Source organism: Salmo trutta, chromosome 31, assembly GCF_901001165.1.
Source record: "Salmo trutta chromosome 31, fSalTru1.1, whole genome shotgun sequence".
In the NCBI taxonomy this organism is placed as follows: domain Eukaryota; kingdom Metazoa; phylum Chordata; class Actinopteri; order Salmoniformes; family Salmonidae; genus Salmo; species Salmo trutta.
This window is the reverse complement of record NC_042987.1, coordinates 28,736,044-28,755,638: the sequence shown is the minus strand read 5'-3', so window position 1 is coordinate 28,755,638 and position 19,595 is coordinate 28,736,044. Positions and strand designations below refer to the sequence as shown.

The following is a 19,595-nucleotide window of genomic DNA, read 5'->3' as shown; positions in this document are numbered from 1 at the left end:
GCTAATCCATTGATCCTGCAGGATTACTTTATGTCTCTGAATCGGAACTCGGTTAATGATTCTAACTATGGCTGTGAACGGTAATGAGAAGTTGGTTAATGATTCTAACTATGGCTGTGAACGGTAATGAGAAGTTGATTAATGATTCTAACTATGGCTGTGAACGGTAATGAGAAGTTGATTAATGATTCTAACTATGGCTGTGAACGGTAATGAGAAGTTGATTAATGATTCTAACTATGGCTGTGAACGGTAATGAGAAGTTGATTAATGATTCTAACTATGGCTGTGAACGGTAATGAGAAGTTGATTAATGATTCTAACTATGGCTGTGAACGGTAATGAGAAGTTGATTAATGATTCTAACTATGGCTGTGAACGGTAATGAGAAGTTGATTAATGATTCTAACTATGGCTGTGAACGGTAATGAGAAGTTGGTTAATGATTCTAACTATGGCTGTGAACGGTAATGAGAAGTTGATTAATGATTCTAACTATGGCTGTGAACGGTAATGAGAAGTTGATTAATGATTCTAACTATGGCTGTGAACGGTAATGAGAAGTTGATTAATGATTCTAACTATGGCTGTGAACGGTAATGAGAAGTTGATTAATGATTCTAACTATGGCTGTGAACGGTAATGAGAAGTTGATTAATGATTCTAACTATGGCTGTGAACGGTAAATTGACAGCTGGTGAAAAATGGTCTTGAAATTATAACTGCACAGAACAAGAACAGTTCAATATTTTTGTACTATATGACTTTAAAACAGATAAACCACTTACATATATTTCTATGACTTTAAAATACCAAACGTTCATCAAACAGGCTAGATTTTCTGCATTCTCCATTTGCGCTAGTCTACTGTAAATGACTGGATAAAACGGAATAGACAAGATAAACAGACTAGCCATAACTTCGCCACTACCAACAAACTGCAAGTAGTACGTTTGCCACGGGTCTCTTTAGGACAAAAGATAAACAACAGCATTTACTGATGAAAGAGCAAGCGACTCAAGCAGGTGTCTCCAGGTGTGAGTCAGCAAGTCTCTCCTACATATGCCTCCTACTGTGTTAGAGGTGAAAAGGGCATTGAACTGGTAAAGCTGGCAAACCAGCACTCTAAAGCAGCAGCCTCACTGCTTTAACATAACAACTAACTTGGTAGGTTCCCATCCACATGGATACACAGAGTTGAGTCTGCAGCTTTGCAAAAACTCTAAAAGAGTTTGTCATCTGGGGAGGATCTCTGTATTGCTGGGTAGCTGGAACAAAGCCAGTGTGTCATCAGTAGTTCCTTTAGCTAATAAGATACCAACTGAGGCCTGAAATTACTGCTGGGGTGAAAACACATACAGAGAAATCGTAAAATAATCAAATAGATCAAGATAAAAGCTGGATGCCCGGAAACTTACTGTGTAGCTATAAAAAGTTTTGGTAATTGAATTATTTGTGTGTAATTTTTGCCACCAAAAGAGCTTCACAAGCAGCACCACACACACATGCAAGGAAAATCTATAATTACATCTATGCCGCTCCCTGCTCTGACTAAGGGAAGCGTTCAGTGGAAGATCAGAGGAAGTGTTAAAATGGCAGAATGAATTTCTTCTCTCTGGGAATAACAGCAATAATCTAACACGCCATTCCCCTGATCACCAATTAACAACATAGAATCCCCACAACACAACTCCTTCAGCAGAGTCCTACAACAAGATCCATCCCTCCACCCACTTTCAAAACCAATACACTGCAATCCTCACAACACAACAAGCCACTCCTGCCTCTTTTATTCAGCCACTCTTTTCTCCTGGATGGGTTTTGTCAGTGAGGTCTAATTAAGGATTTAAAGGGTCCTCCTCATTTCTTATTTACACATCCAACTCTGCTCCGCTCCCCACCACCCATCTCTGTCTGGGTTAGTGGGGCTCTTCTAGTCCACTGACCTGGTTCCAGTTCCAGCCGGTTTCAACTGCAGCCACACTGATTGCAGCCAGTTACCGGAGTTTCTAATAGCCATCGATTTCCTCCCTGTTTTTCTTTTCTTTGACATGCTTTTATCTGTGACGCTGTCAGACAGGGGAGGGGGTGTTCTCTCTCCAGCTTCTCTCAGGTTTAATGCTCTGTCTATGAGATTGGTAGGGAAGGGAGGGTCTGTAACATCGATGAATGTTGGCTAGAGAATCTCAAATGTTTGGGTTTGGTTTATAATGGAATGGAGGTTTGGTTACTGCTTCTGACAGTGTTGTTGTGATGTAGTGGCAAATAATTGTATAACATGGATGGTATTAGAATAGATATAGAACATTTGTATCTTTATGGGTAATAGTCTGTCTGAACATTTTGAAGCACCAAATCCTATTATTGAATACTGTGGAATAATCTTCAGTTATGTCACCAAATAATAATCTCTTATATTACCTGAAATGTAATTGGTCGACACTGGGTTAAGCACAACTGACATTTCAGAGGGTCTGTATGAGTTTAGGCTTAGCTCACCGTAAATATTAGCTTTAAAGTTAGTATTAGCTATAGCCTATAAATGTAATTTCCATGACAGTCATTTTCATTTCAGTCAGAGATCAGAGCAGACCATGGGCTCTGTCTCAAATCACACCCTATTCCCCGATTAGTGCACTACTTTTAAAAGGGTAAGGGACGTTGCCCTTAATTCATTTACATTTTCTATTCTATATCAAAATCCGACTACTGTCGATATAGCAAAGGGACTAGCCTGCCAGCAGGGCAGTTCCATGGTGACTACAGCTCTCTTGTGAATGTGTGTCTTTAACATTGATGTGTAGTATTAAAAGTTGTGTAGTACATCACCAAAGCCTTAAAACATGTGTACTACAGTACATCACCAGTGAGACAGCCCTTTGGCAGCACACTCTCCTTTCATAATCACTCCTAGCTATTGGGTGTGTTCGAGTAGTAAGACCAACGAAGCTGACTGTAGACGAAAGTCGATGAGGTGAAGTCTGTGACAGCCAAAAGTCAGACACTGTTGTGGTTTTCAAACAGCAAGGCTCAGATCCGCATGACAGTGTTACCATAGCTGCTATTGTTCATAAACATTTCTTTATAAATGTTTAAAATAAAAAATGTTCAATACTCCCATATCATACACTCACTGAAAACATAAAGTGTGTGCAAATAATTGGTTAGAGAGAGGTCTCAAATAAAACTTTCATTTGTAGCCCCTGTAGCTTTAGAATTTTGGCAATATTGGTTCCTGTTTCAGTCATGTCTTTGATCACATTCGCGTGGTTAAAAAAAAACACCCTAATGATTGGTTGACAAATAGCGCCTCCCACAATGCAGGTAATGGCTGCATGGTGCAGTTACTGAGAAGCAACTACAGCGACTTCATCAAAAACTGCATGACCTTTGATCACATGTTTAGTCCATGCAGTGGACATTGTAGGCGCAAGTCGGAACATTTGTATCCCCATAATGCAACACACTTTGAAAGTTGGTGAACAACGATGGTCACCGACTAGACAAAATGTATCCGCTCGAACGTGTCCATTGGCAGCAGTGTATTGAAAAGGTAGCCTCGCAAGCCGCCTGATCTTGCAAGCTTACATTAATGTTCGCTGGCTGGATCAGGCGGCTTGCGAGGCTAGTGAAGAGGCACTGAATCTACATGAACACTCACTGTCTGGAAATGGGATTACACATTCAAATCTTAATTTTACCCTGCTTCTCACAGCAGGAAAATAATCCTGCAGCAACAGGAAAACTGAATTATTATGTGGATTATAATTCATGGACATTTTTACAGGGGTTGATACATTTTTCGTTAGACCAAGTCAAGTCTGAAATGTTCAAGTTGAAATTACTAACTTTTTAAACCTTGAATACATTACAATTTGCATTTCCTGTTGTGTGGGAAAATTCTCTGCGACAACAGAGTGATCAAATTAAGATAACAAATCTGTAACAACAAGTCCTCAGTCACAGCAATCAAACAATCAAGACGCACAGTTAAACTGTGATAATGCAAAAGCAAAGTGAAACATTACCTGTTGCAGATTGGTCCTCTAAATGTTGGGTCAAACTTGCGTGGTTCTCCTGAAGAAGAGACATTTCCACATTAGTCAAAGTGATGAAGTGATACAAAGAATAACGATACAAAACATGATTAAGCGGGTGTCAGCTAAGCTAACTCAATGGCCAAACAGCAAGACCCAAAGCATGAATGGGTCCATAGACATGGAGTGGAGAAACTCTGTAGTGGAGTGTATTGGTCTTTGAAAAATAAATTATAATAGAGAAGTTCAGGACCAGAGTTTGAATTGATTGATTGAATTTATTTGACAATATTTTAAAATACATACATAAGGGCGCTCCAGCCGGTGACGCCTCCACATACAATTTAAGAAAATCAAAGAGAACACAATGAAGCTTAAAAGCTTATTTCCATTATGGTCCTTTTGGAGGGGGAAGGGGGGATGCAGCAAGGTGTTCTGCTAATACATTTTATATGGGTCTCCGCCGGTATAGTTCCACTTGTCAGTGGTAGGAGATATGGTGTGTGGAGAGAGTAGTGTGTGCGAGCGAGAGGTGAACCGCATAAGAATCCGCTCCTTTTTTTTCCAATTTTTGCCTAAAATTACATACCCAAATCTAACTGCCTGTAACTCAGGCCCTGAAGCAAGGATATGCATATTCTTGATACCATTTGAAAGGAAACACTTTGAAGTTTGTGGAAATGTGAAAGGAATGTAGGAGAATAACAATAGATCTGGTAAAAGATAATGCAAAGCAAAAAACAAATGTTCTTTTGTATCATCATCTTTGAAATGTAAGTGAAAGGCCATAATGTATTATTCCAGCCCAGGCAGAATTTCGATTTTGGCCACTAGATCGCAGCAGTGTATGTGCAAAGTTTTAGACTGATCCAATGAACTATTGCATTTGTTTCAAGACTGCCCAAATGTGCCTAATTTGTTTATTAATAACTTTTCATGTTCACAATTGTGCACTCTCCTCAAACAATAGCATGGTACTTTTTCACTGTAATAGCTACTGTAAATTGGACAGTGCAGTTAGATTAACAAGAATTGAAGCTTTCGGCCAATATCAGATATGTCTATGTCCTAGGAAATGCTCTTGTTACTTACAACCTCATGCTAATCGCATTAGCCTACGTTAGCTCAACCGTCCTGTGGATGGGACACTGATCCCGAAAAAGGTTTAAGAGATTGAAGCAGAGAGAGAGTTTGTGATTCTGGGCAAAAAATACTTCACTGTGGGTTGTTGAAGGTGACTTTTCTGAGTTTGTGTTTTCACATTTTCACTCAGGTGTATGAACTATTTTTTCTCCTCTCTGGTTTCTGTCATCTTGTCTGAATAATGCAGTTGGATTTTTCAGAGTCAGTTTTTTCCCCCTCCTTATTTTACCACGTAAGTTGACTGAGAACACATTCGCATGTCTGGCAACAACCTGGGGACTAGTTACAGGAAATGAATTAGTCATTTAGAAGCTGGGGATGATTAGGTGGCCATGATGGTATGAGGGCCAGATTGGCAATTTAGCCATGACACAAGGGTTAACACCCCTACGATAAGTGCCATGGGATCTTTGGTGACCACAGAGAGCCAGGACACCCGTTTAACGTCCCATCCAAAAGACAACACCTTAGACAGGGAAATGTCCCCAATCGCTACAATGGAATAATTTTTGGGGAGATCAGAGGAAAGAGTGCCTCCTACTGACCCTCCAACACCACTTCCAGCAGCATCTTGTCTCCCATCCAGGGACTGACCACGACCAACCCTGCTTAGCTTCAGAGGCAAACCAGCAGTGGGATGCAGGTCAGTATGCTGCTGGCTAGTTTGTTCACTGAAAATCTGGTACTTAATTTGATTGGTGTGTGTGTGTGTGGGGGGGGGGGGGGGGGGGGGGGGGAATAATTGTGTTGAATGAGCAAAGCATTAAAAAGATATTCAGTTGATTGGCAGGCCACATTTTGCAGAATGAGCACCTAAATTCAAGGTGCCTTTAAAATAACTACTGGCATGCAGTACCTAAACTACAGTATACATACTTACTGCTGTCCAGCTGCCTTCAAACTACTCCCCCGGATAACCAGCATCTCCAACAGCATTCATTCCACTGTGAAATAACATGAACCCTGACCCAAGATGGAGTAGGTAACTGAATAATCCACATTTCTCAAGATTAAGTGAAAGCTTGTGTAAACTACAGTACTGTAACTCTCAATAACGGTCTCAGTTTGTGCATCGTCCCTCCAGTCTGCTAAGCAGAGGGAACAGAAATTGGCCAGATAGTGTTAATCTAATTTCTTATTTATTTATTACTCTTTCATAAACGGTTAAATCCAATATGGTATCAAAAGAGAATAGGCCACTGTGGAGAGTGTGGGAGTTGATTATCAGGTTTTCCTGGCAAGGATCCTAGATCTTTTTGTATGTGTCACGTCCTGGCCAGTATATAAGGTTAATTGTTTTGTAGTTTGGTCAGGGCGTGACAGAGGGTATTTGTTTTATGTGGTTCAGGGTGGTGTGTTTGGTTTAAGGGTGTTTGATTTAGTATTTCCGGGGTTTTGGTTTATAGTCTATGTGTATGTATTTCTATGTCTAGTCTGGTGAGTGTGTTTCTATGTTTATTAATTGGGGTTGGGACTCTCAGTTGAAGGCAGGTGTTGTCTATCTGCCTTTGATTGAGAGTCCCATAATTAAGGGTGTGTTTGTGATTTGTGGGTGATTGTTCTGTGTTCAGCCCTAGGCTTTGCCAGACTGTTTTGTTGTTCGTTCGTTTTCGTGGTTTGTTTGTTTTGGAGTGTTCATTTTTTGTAGTTAATAAAAGTCGAAATGAGAATACACGTACCTGCTGCATTTTGGTCCTCATTCACCGACGACAACCGTGACAGAATCACCCACCTAACCAGAACCAAGCAGCAGAGGAAGGAGCGGAGGATTTTCGAAGAGGACAAATGAGAGAGATGGACTTGGGAGGAGATCTTGGAGGGAGAAGGCTCCTACACTTGGGAGGAGATCCAAGCAGGGAAAGATCGCCTTCCTTGGAAACAGGTGGTACGCGAGAGAGAGAATAGGAGTAAGGCTGGTATGGACCGGGAACGTTTCCGAGGGACAAGACTGGCGTTTAAGCACGAGAGGCACCCCCAATAATTTTTTTTGGGGGGGCACACGGGTAGTTTGGCCAGGCGAAGGAAGAGCCGGAAGCCAGCTACCCGTGGTTATATGGAGGAGCGTATGAGGTGGGGAGCGCCATGTTTTGCTGAGAAGCGCACTCTCACCCATACGCACGCACAGTCCGGTGCGAGTTATTCCAGCCCCTCGCAGGTGCCGTGCTAGAGCGGGCATCCAGCCTGGTAGGAGGATGCCTGCGCAGCGCATCTGGTCGCCGGTACGCCTCCGAGGACCAGGCTACCCAACTCCCGCTCTACGCACGGCTACCATCAGGCCCCTGCACAGCCCAGTCTGCCCTGTACGAGCACTCCGCTCGTGCAGGGCTACTAGTTCCATCGAGCCAAGGCGGGTTGTGCAGGAGGTAAGATCTAGACCGGCTGTGCGCCTCCATAGCCCTGGGTTTCCAGCTCCTGTCTCTCGTGCGGACCCGGAAGTGCGTCCACCCAGTCCGACTCGTCCTGTTCCCGCTCCCCGCACTAAACTGCAAGTGCGTAAACCCAGCCTCGCCAGTCAACAGTCGTCGGAGCTGCCCGCCAGTCAACAGTCGTCGGAGCTGCCCGCCAGTCAACAGTCGTCGGAGCTGCCCGCCAGTCAACAGTCGCCGGAGTGGCCAGACTGCGCTGAACTGCCGGAGTGGCCAGACTGCGCTGAACTGCCGGAGTGGCCAGACTGCGCTGAACTGCCGGAGTGGCCAGACTGCCCTGAACTGCCGGAGTGGCCAGACTGCCCTGAACTGCCGGAGTGGCCAGACTGCCCTGAACTGCCGGAGTGGCCAGACTGCCCTGAACTGCCGGAGTGGCCAGACTGCCCTGACTGTCCCGAGTGGCCAGACTGCCCTGAACTGCCGGAGTGGCCAGACTGCCCTGACTGTCCCGAGTGGCCAGACTGCCCTGACTGTCCCGAGTGGCCAGACTGCCCTGACTGTCCCGAGTGGCCAGACTGCCCTGACTGTCCCGAGTGGCCAGACTGCCCTGACTGTCCCGAGTGGCCAGACTGCCCTGACTGTCCCGAGTGGCCAGACTGCCCTGACTGTCCCGAGTGGCCAGACTGTCCCGAGTGGCCAGACTGTCCCGAGTGGCCAGACTGTCCCGAGTGGCCAGACTGTCCCGAGTGGCCAGACTGTCCCGAGTGGCCAGACTGTCCCGAGTGGCCAGACTGTCCCGAGTGGCCAGACTGTCCCGAGTTGCCAGACTGTCCCGAGTTGCCAGACTGCCCAGACAGCCTGGAACGGCCTGAGCCGGAGCCACCTCCAAAAAATAGGTGGGTTGGGGAGGGGGGGTGTAGCACAGTGCCGTCATTGACGGCAGCCACCCTCCCTTCCCTCCCTTTAGTAAGGGGGAATTTTTCTTTTGGGTATTGTTTGGGGTTATTTTTTTTTTGTTAAGGTGCTTCCGGGGTAGCACCTTTAAGGGGGGGGTACTGTCACGTCCTGGCCAGTATATAAGGTTAATTGTTTTGTAGTTTGGTCAGGGCGTGACAGAGGGTATTTGTTTTATGTGGTTCAGGGTGGTGTGTTTGGTTTAAGGGTGTTTGATTTAGTATTTCCGGGGTTTTGGTTTATAGTCTATGTGTATGTATTTCTATGTCTAGTCTGGTGAGTGTGTTTCTATGTTTATTAATTGGGGTTGGGACTCTCAGTTGAAGGCAGGTGTTGTCTATCTGCCTTTGATTGAGAGTCCCATAATTAAGGGTGTGTTTGTGTTTTGTGGGTGATTGTTCTGTGTTCAGCCCTAGGCTTTGCCAGACTGTTTTGTTGTTCGTTCGTTTTCGTGGTTTGTTTGTTTTGGAGTGTTCATTTTTTGTAGTTAATAAAAGTCGAAATGAGCATACACGTACCTGCTGCATTTTGGTCCTCATTCACCGACGACAACCGTGACAGTATGTCATTGTGATCTTTTCAGAATATGAGTAGGATCAAGAGATTTTCCTGACGTGACCTCGACAGACATTCATATTCACAAAAAAAACAAACACTCTTTCTCTGTCCGTCTCTCCTCCTATCCATCTTAAAGCCACTCTCCCTATTTTCCTTTCTTATCCATCTCAGGCAGTCTCAATACCTCAGGCTTACCTTGGAGTGGCTGTCAGCACAGCAGAAATTGATTTTTCTAGCCTAGACAGCTGACCCCCTGACCAAACTGCTTTGTGGGGGGGGGGGGGTTGCGCATGAGTGTGTGCACTTGTATGTATGTATGTGTATGTGTATGTGTATGTGTATATATATATATATATATATGTGCTTATTCATTTGTGTGTGTCTGAACGCATGTGTGAGTATTCGTGCATGTGTGTAGAGAAAGAGAGCAGCAATATTGTGTTTCCTCCAGTCAGGCAAGACTACAGCGAAGAAGCACGGTGACTATTGATCGGATGTGCAGGTCCAAACCCCGCCAAGTGCCTGCTGGCATGGCCAACAGACCCATATCATCCTTGGATTGATCTTTGTATGTGGCTGGGGAGAGAGCCTATACAGATTGAAAAGAGTTGTAGCAGAAGCACCGCAACAAGATGTCAATAATACAGTGCCTTCAGAAAGTATTCACACTGCTTGACTTTTTCCACATCTTGTGTAACAGTCTGAATTGTAAAATGGCCTACACACAATACCCCATAATGTCAAAGTGAAATTGTTTTTTGTCATTTTTACAAATTAATTAAACATTTTAAGCTGAAATGTGAGTCAATAAGGATTCAACCCCTTTGTTATGGCAAGTCTAAATAAGTTTAGGAGTAAACAAGTCACATAATAAGTTGCATGGACTCACTCTGTGCAATAGTGTTTAAAATTATTTTTGAATGACTACCTCATGCATGTACCCCACACGTACAGATAATTGTAAGGTCCCTCAGTCGAGCAGTGAATTTCAAACACAGATTCAACCACAAAGACCAGGGATGTTTAAAAATGCTTCGCAAAAAAGGGCACCTATTGGTAGATTTGAAATGTTTTCCAAAGCAGACACTGAATATACCTTTGAGAATGGTGAAGTTATTAATTACACTTTGGACGGTGTATTAATACACCCAGTCACTACAAAGATACAGGCGTCCTTCTTAACTCATTTTCCGGAGAGGAAGGAAACCACTCTGGGATTTCACCATGAGGCCAATGGTGACTTTAAAACAGTTCGAGTTTAAGGGCTGTGATAGGACAAAACTGAGGATGGATCAACAACATTGTAGTTACTCCACAATACTAACCTAATTGACAGAGTGAAAAGAAGGAAGCCAGTACTGAATAACAAATATTCCATCCTGTTTGCAAATATTCCATCCTGTTTGAGGTGTCTGAAATGCATCAGAGATATACAGGAAAGAATTTGGTACAAAAAAAGTTACATGTGTAACCCTGGTTCCCCAAAAAACAATTTGAGTTTATTCATTTTTCATTCATTTTTTACCATACTATGAAGCATTCAACACCATAGTTCCCTCCAAGCGTATCACTAAGCTCAGGACCCTGGGACTGAACACCTCTCTCTGCAACTGGATTCTGAATTTCCTGTCGGGCTGCCCCCAGGTGGTAAGGGTAGGCAACAACACATTCACCATGATGACCCTCAATACGGGACCCCTCAGGGGTGCGTGCTGAGTCCCCTCCTGTACTCCCTGTTCACCCACGACTGCATGGTGGCGCACAACTCCACCATCATCATGAAGTTTGCTGACAACCCGATGGTGGTTGGCCTGATAACCGACGACGATGAGACAGCCACATAGGGAGGAGGTCAGTGACCTGGCAGTGTGGTGCCAGGACAACAACCTCTCCCTTAACGTCAGCAAGACAAAGGAGCTGATTGTGGACTACAGGAACCTGAGGGCTGAGCATGATCCTATCCACATCTACGGGGCTGTAGTGGAACGAGTTGAGAGCTTCAAGTTCCTCGGTGTACACAACACAAAGGAATTATCATGGTCCTCACACATCTACTCAGTCGAAGAGGGCACGACAATGCCTCTTCCCCCTCAGGAGGCTGAAAAGATTTGGCATAGGCCCTCAGATCCTCAAAAAGTTCTAAAGCTGCACCATTGAAAGCATCTTGACTGGCTGCATCACCGCTTGTTATGGCAACTGCTTGGCATCCGACCGCACGGCGCTACAGAATGTAGTGCGTACGGCCCAGCACATCACTGGGGCCAAGCTCCCTGCCATCCAGGACGTCTATACCAGGCATTGTTAGAGGAAGGTCCTAAATAGCTACCTGGACTATCTATTTTGCACTAACTCTTAACTCATCACATACACTGCTGTTACCGTTTATGATCTATCCTGTTGCCTAGTGACTTTATCCGTACCTACAGTACAGTGCATTTGGAATGTATTCAGACCTATTTACTTTTCCCACATTTTGTTACGTTACAGCCTTATTCAAAAATGGATTAAATAGTTTTCCCCCCTCAATCTACACACAATACCCCATAATGACGAAGCCAAAACAGGTTTTTAGAAATTTTAGCAAACGTATCAATAATTAAAAACTGAAATATCACATTTACATAAGTATTCAGACCCTTTACTCAGAACTGTGTTGAAGCACCTTTGGTAGCAATTACAGCCTTGAGCCTTCTTGGGTATGACACTTCAAGTTTGGCACACGTGTATTTGGGGATTTCCTCCCATTTTTCTCTGCAGATCCTCTCAAGCTCTGTCAGATTGGATGGGGAGCATTGTTGCACAGCTATTTTCAGTTCTCTCCAGAGATGCTTGATTGGGTTCAAGTCCAGGCTCTGGCTGGGCCACTCAAAGACATTTAGAGACATGTCCCGAAGCCACTCCTACATTGTCTTGGCTCTGTGTTTAGGGTCATTGTCCTGTTGAAAGGTGAACCTTCGCCCCCATCTGAAGTCCTGAGCAGGTTTTCATCAAGGAGCCCTCTGTACTTTGCTCCATTCCTCTTTCCTTCGATCCTGACTAGTCTCCTAGTCCCTGTCTATGAATAACATCTCCACAGCAAGATGCTGCCACCACCATGCTTCACCGTAAGGATGGTGCCAGGTTTCCTCTAGACGTGACACTTGGCATTCAGGCCAAAGAGTTCAATTTTGGTTTCATCAGAACAGAGAATCTTGTTTCTCATGGTCTGAGAGTCTTCAGGTGACTTTTGGCAAACTCCAAACAGGCTGTCATGTGCTTTTTACTGAGGAATGGCTTCTGTCTGGCCACGCTACCATAAAAGCCTGATTGGTGGAGTGCTGCAGAGATGGTTGTCCTTCTGAATGGTTCTCCCATCTCCACAGAGGAACTCTGGAGCTCTGTCAGAGTGACCATTGGGTTCTTGGTCCCTGACGTAGGCCCTTCTCCCCAGATTGCTTAGTTTGGCCAGGCGGCCAGCTTTGGGAAGAGTCTTGGTGGTTCCAAACTTCGTTCATTTAAGAATGATGGAGGCCACTGTGTTCTTGGGGACCTTCAATGCTGCAGAAATGTTTTGGTACCCTTCCCCAGAAATTGGGCACCCGAGCGGCGCAGCGGTCTAAGGCACTGCATCTCAGTGCTTGAGACGTCACTACAGACACCCTGGTTAGAATCCAGGCTGTATCACAACCGGCTGTGATTGGGAATCCTATAGGGCAGCACACAATTGTCCCAGCGTTGTCCGGGTTTGGCCGGTACACGTCGTCATTGTAAATAAGAATTTGTTCTTAACTGACTTGCCTAGTTAAATAAAAAGGTTACACATACAGTTGAAGTAGGAAGTTTACATACACTTAGGTTGGAGTCATTAAAACTCGTTTTTCAACCACTCCACAAATTTCTTGTTAACAAACTATAGTTTGTAGCAAGTTAGTTAGGACATCTACTTCGTGCATGACACAAGTCATTTCTCCAACAATTGTTTACAGACAGATTATTTCACTGTATCACAATTCCAGTGGGTCAGAAGTGTACATACACTAAGTTGACTGTGCCTTTAAACAGCTTGGAAAATTCCAGAAAATGATGTCATGGCTTTAGAAGCTTCTGATAGGCTAATTGACATAATTTATTGGAGGTGTACCTGTGGATGTATTTCAAGGCCTACCTTCCAACTCACTGCCTCTTTGCTTGACATCATGGGAAAATCAAAAGAAATCAGCCAAGACCTCAGAAAACACAATTGTAGACCACCACAGGTCTGGTTCATCCTTGGGAGCAATTTCCAAACGCCTGAAGGTACTATGTTCATCTGTACAAACAATAGTACGCAAGTATAAACACCATGGGACCATGCAGCCGTCATACCGCTCAGGAAGGAGATGCTTTCTGTCTCTTAGAGATGAATGTACTTTGGTGCAAAAAGTGCAAATCAATCCCAGGACAACAGCAAAGGACCTTGTGAAGATCCTGGAGGAAACGGGTACAAAAGTACCTATATCCAAAGTAAAACGAGTCCTATACCAACAGAACCTTAAAGGCATCATGTGGAATTGAATATTATGTGGATATATTGAAGCAACATCTCAAGACATCAGTCATGAAGTTAAAGTTTGGTCGCAAATGGGTCTTCCAAATGGATAATGACCCCAAGCATACTTCCAAAGTTGTGGCAAAATGGCTTAAGGACAACAAAGTCAAGGTATTGGAGTGGCCATCACAAAGCCCTGACCTCAATCCTATAGAAAATTTGTGGGCAGAATTGAAAAAGCGTGTGTGAGCAAGGAGGCCTACAAACCTGACTCAGTTACACCAGCTCTGTCAGGAGGAATGGGCCAAAATTCACCCAACTTATTGTGGGAAGCTTGTGGAAGGCTACCCAAAATGTTTGACCCAAGTTAAACAATTTAAAGGCAATGCTACCAAATAATAATTGAGTGTATGTAAACTTCAGACTTCAACTGTGTGTGTGTGTGTGTGTGTGTGTATATATATATATATATATATATATAGTTGAAGTCAAAAGTTTACATACACATTAGCCAAATACATTCAAACTCAGTTTTTCACAATTCCTGACATTTAATCCTAGTAAAAATTCCCTGTCTTAGGTCAGCTAGGATCACCACTTTATTTTAAGAATTTGAAATGTCAGAATAATAGTAGAGTGATTTATTTCAGCTTTTATTTCTTTCATCACCTTCTCAGTGGGTCAGAAGTTTACATATACTAATTGAGTGTTTGGTAGCATTGCCTTTAAATTGTTTATCTTGGGTCAAACATGTCGGGTAAAGGCAATGCTACCAAATACTAATTGAGCGTATGTAAACTTCTGACTCACTGAGAATGTGATGAAAAAAATAAAAGCTGAAATAAATCACTACTATTATTCTGAATCACTACATTTCACATTCTTAAAATAAAGTGGTGATCCTAACTGACCTAAGACAGGGAATTTTTACTAGGATTAAATGTCAGGAATGCAAAAAAAACTGAGTTTAAATGTATTTGGCTAAAGTGTATGTAAACTTCTGACTTCAACTGTATGACTCAGATAAACACTCATAGGTAACATGGGTGAACTGAATAGACTTCCGACTTCAACTGTATGTGCCTCGACACAAACCTGTATCGTAGCTCTACGGACAATTCCTTTGACCTCATGGCTTGGTTTTTGCTCTGACATGCACTGTCAACTGTGGGACCATATATAGACAGGTGTGTGCCTTTCCAAATCATGTCCCATGAGTTGAATTTACCACAGGTGGAAAAAGTCAAAGTAAATAAGGTTTTTCGGTTTGTATTTTTTTATACATTTGCAAACATTTCTAAAAACCTGTTTCCATTTTGTCATTATGGGGTATTGTGTGTAGATAATTTATCAAATCATTTATACCATTTTAGAAATAGGCTGAAAAGTAACAAACTGTTGAAAAAGTCAAGGGGTCTGAATACTTTCCGAAGGTACTGTATCATTGTGTATTTATTCCTCCTGTTATTCACATTGTTGGGAAGGGCCGTAAGTAGTCTACACCTGTTGTTTACGAAGCATGTGAAAAATAATATGTGACTTGATCATTTCCTGGTATGGACGCCATGTTGTTGCCAAAAGATGACATCCCTGTTATATGGCCTTATGATGAAGATATCAAGTATAATGTCACCTCTGTCTATAGGCATGTTTGTTCAGCAAAACCCTCTCTGCAACACAGTAAATGTGTTCAGTGCTGAGGACTCAGACCTAGTAAACACACCCAGTCATTCAGGCCCTGCATGGTTCAGGCTGTGTCAGTGTCACTCAGTGACTTTAATCCTGACTCTTCTGTAACAATCCCATTAGCAACACCATGGCAACAATCTGTGCTGGTGTCTCGTAAATCCACGTTTAGTTTGGCCTGCCGCACTTGTTTACAATAGCCTTATGTTCCTCAGTACAACACACAAGTCAGGGGTACAGGTCAAAATGGACCAAGCAAGGGTCTATAGGCCAAGCTAGGTGAGACTAACAGGGATGTGAGACACACCAGTCTTAAATCTTGATAAGACAGTGGACCCTTACAGCCAAGGGAGGTGACAGTAAGGCAGGCTTGCACAACAAGGTCTTCAAGTGCTTGTTTGTTTACTTACAGTGATGTAGATGTCCAGATCCCACTGCTGCCGCCAAATGTAAGACAGTGGACTCTATTTTACAGGAAGGCCTGTCAAGTTACAGTACTTCAAGTTAGTATTCGGTATGAGTTCCCTCTCTCAGTTCTCCTTACCTACCTGCTTTGAGTCTCCCCACACCTGACGCACCACACGTTCCCCAGCACATTCACTACCAGGAAGTCTCCCGGGTTTAATATTGCTTTAATTCCCTGGCCTACAATAAAAACACACATTAGGACTATTATTGCTTGTCAGGAGCAGCCCAGAGGAATCACAAAGCGCCTATGTTCCTCCTGCAAGCAGATTGCTGTGTAGCGGTGTGCAGAGAGGATGATGAGGAGGAGTGGAGTGGTTCTGCTCTGGGCTGGCCAATCTCATGGTCAGACGCTCACAGTCAGGTGGGTGCTAAGGGTTCTTACAGCTAAATGGTCACGGTCAGACAGATTGACCGTGGGTGGAGTTGTGCGGTCGAGTGGTCAGTTGAGTGTAATGAGATGTGTTGACTGTAGCGCAACAAGAGTAGAAGTTGCAGTGACACAGCAATTTCTACCTGGCGCATCACAACACACCAGTGCTGTAAAAAAAGAACAAAAAAAATAAATTGTTGTTGCAGTCTTTCAGTTAAAAAACATTCCCGGGACATAAGCCTCAACGTTTTTCTCTTCACAGAAGTTCAGCTCCCAATACTGTGGTTGTGGTTGTTGCGTTTCATGGTCAGGAGGGGTTAACCAAGTGAGTTAACGGTCGTGAAGGCCACAGGACACGCCGTCTTCGATTTAGGGTTAACAGATGCTGTTGAAAGTTAATGAATGAGGGAGAGACGTTGAGACTTTCACTACATACCTCAACAGCTATTTAAAAAGATGTCTGCTTGTTAATTTGTAGTAGCTAGCTTTAAAGTGCAAATTGCTTAAGTTGGAATAGATGCCCAACATCTCTAAGATCGCTTTCACACATGACAACACTCCAAGTAGGCCTAATGAACATGTAGCGCTTTTATCCCAGGTCTTTTACTTGAGACACTGACGACAGGACTACTGCAATGGCTCAGTGCTACAACAAACCCACTTACAGCTACCTTCAGCAGAGATACAGAGAGACTTGATATTGTAACAAAGACAGAGGAAGCTTATTCCAGTGTTTTGGTGACCCTTCCCAGTACAAGCAGTGATAGATTGAGGTGCTTTGTTCCAGACAACCTGAATCAAACACCAACACCCAGCGTCAATGACTCTCCATCTACAGAAGCCAGATGGGCTCATTCAATCATAATAACACAGTGAGGTAGAGGAAAAACACTTAGTCCTGTCTTAGGGTGGTTAGAGCTCTGAGCTGACTCCACTTCCGGCCCTCTGAAATACATCACACAGGAACACACACATTCAGACAGACATAGCTCCATTGAGATACGGAATTACATGTTTAAAGGTGTTGAGGTACTACCATGATCAACTCTCAAATATTGTCATCAAATCGACAATGTCTCTGTACTTAATCAAAGAACTGAAATTGTAACATTAAGTTTGCAGTTCAATGGTTTGTTTGCTTGGAAGCTTTGTTGGTAATGGATCAAAAACTAGCTTGTTGTGGAATCTGCAATAGTGGAGGAAATTAGTGTAGAATTGCTATGGGGAGCAAAAAACATAAACAGTCGAATAGTGGAGGTAGTAGAAATGAAAGTTATAGAAACACGGCTGAATAGAATATAGCTTGGTGGTGTTCGGATAATATTCACAGTTCATCAGTCTCAAGTGGCTCCATGTAAAATGTGTGATTTAGGCATTATAAACTGTTAGCCACCATAGACCCTTCCCCATCTATTTTCTAGTGCCTTTACAAGTACACTTTCTCAAGTGTGAATTTAGAGCAGGTTTTGCTGTGTGGTATATAGAGGGCGATACACCCAGCTGTGTTTGTAATAACAGTTTTCCTTTCTCCTGCACCAAACGTGAGGGAATATAATTCTGGCTAACAATTCATTTTACATGGAGGGTAACAGTCTCCCTTATCATGCTGGCACAGGACATCTTACACATAAATAATGGAGTTTCATCTCTGCTGATTTGGGGGCTGATCACTCTTTTTATTTCCCTCTGTCACTCACTCGCACTTACTTACATTATCTAGAGTATTTCCCTCCTTCTTGGCCTGTATTTCCCTCTCCCTCTCCCCTTCTCTGCTCCATGCATTTATTTGGCTTTGGAGTGTCATCCACACAGTGGGGTATTCTGGGTAAGAAGAATAAATGAGAGGTATCCATCCATGACAACGGTACAGTAGGTATAAATAGAAACTGGACCTAACTCATCTAACACCTGCAAGGCAGGCACTCAGAGCACTGTGGGGTAGCTGTAGTCTCAGACACCCTGAGTTTATCCACTGCTGGGCAATACAATGGATACAGTGGAGGTTAAAAGTCAGATACTTTCACCTTCGAAATCAAAGCAGGGTCAGAGTTCAAAAGCACTATCTGGACCATGGATGGACAAGATGGCCGCCTCAATGTAACACCACACATACTGGCTTTTAGAAAATCGACAACTATAACTAGTCTTATTGAATGAGGCTTACTGACTGTACAGCCCATCGACTGTAGAACACACTGGCTGTATTAGTGCCTTTGTAAGCAATCCAGTCCATGTTTGTGCTAATTGTATCAGTTGGCCTCAAGTGGAAACAGGCGAAGTTGGCTGTCACGCTGAACACCACCTGCTAATGTATCTTGAAGCCTCACGCTTCAGCCAGGAAGAGTATGTCAAGAGCAATGAATGTAGAGAGACAGAACCAGACTAAGAGAACTTGAAGGAAACGTCCAGGTATAAGTCATTTTATACTGGATCACCATTACCTTGAAGTGTTTGACATTTCTATACATAGCAATTGAACCCTTGACGATTACCCAGACCACGCTTGGCTTTTAGTTGCCGTTTCATATACAGTGTCCAAGTTGATGAGACTGACAACTCCAGATGACATTGACAAGCCCTGCAGAGACTGAGGCTGTCCCAATATGAACACCATATCCATAGGGCCATTTTAAAACTGCCTCTACAGCTCTAAGGTAGAAAAAAATGACAGAAGAAAACCAATCGTGAGAAAAGCACTTGAGAGATGGAGCTCCAGACAGTAATGGGATCTAGTTTGTTAGCAAGTATTAAAGTTTAATATGATGCAGCCTGTTCTGAACTAGGTCACATCCACTGGCTGTGTAGATCATTGCTATGGCAGAGGGAGAAAGTATACTACTCTTTATCTTTCCTTTTCCCTTCCTCTCATATCCTCACAGACACACACACGCAGTGTCAGTCATAAGAACAGAAGTGAACATTTTGTCTGTTCTGGGAACGTTTATTTTAAGGTTGCAAGGATGTTCTGAGAACGTTTTACTCTGATTCCTTGAAAGTTTTATTAATGCTCTGAGAACTGACATTATAGGTTATTTAGAGTTTTTTTAATAACTTCCTTAAACATTTTACTGGATGTTTCAATAAGACTTTTAATAACACTGATAGCTTACTTTGTGTGATTCTTTTTTTTACTCCAAGCACAGATAGGACACATGGATTTTTGTGTTTTTTTATGGAAAGTTTTCTAAACATTCTCAGAACATGACTTTAAATAGAACCATGAGGAAACCTGTAAGACACGTTATGCTGATGTACTGAAATTCCCACAGAAGAACGTTGTTTAATGTTCTTTGAACTATTTGAGAACATTCCCAATGTCAAACCAGTCGGAGAATGTTCCTAAAACATGACCAAAATGTAAATTAAATGTAACCATGTTTGAACTTTTAGGAAACCTTCTGTAGTAATGAAATACCAAGAAAATAACTTACTTTGTCAAGTTCCTTAAATGTACTGAGAATGTTCAAAAGCCAAGTAACTATTTTGCACCATTCCCAGAAAGTTGT

General features: G+C 43.1%; 1 protein-coding gene across 2 annotated transcripts in view; it reads right to left on the bottom strand.

Moving 5' to 3' along the window:
* The window catches only part of slc44a5a (solute carrier family 44 member 5a), a 74,252-nt gene that overhangs the window by 20,985 nt on the left and 33,672 nt on the right, over positions 1-19,595 (bottom strand). For both annotated transcript variants that reach the window (XM_029725939.1, XM_029725940.1), the window contains exon 2: positions 4,029-4,077. In XM_029725939.1, coding sequence (XP_029581799.1) covers positions 4,029-4,077 — 49 coding nt within the window. The remainder of the gene's footprint in view (positions 1-4,028; positions 4,078-19,595) is intronic.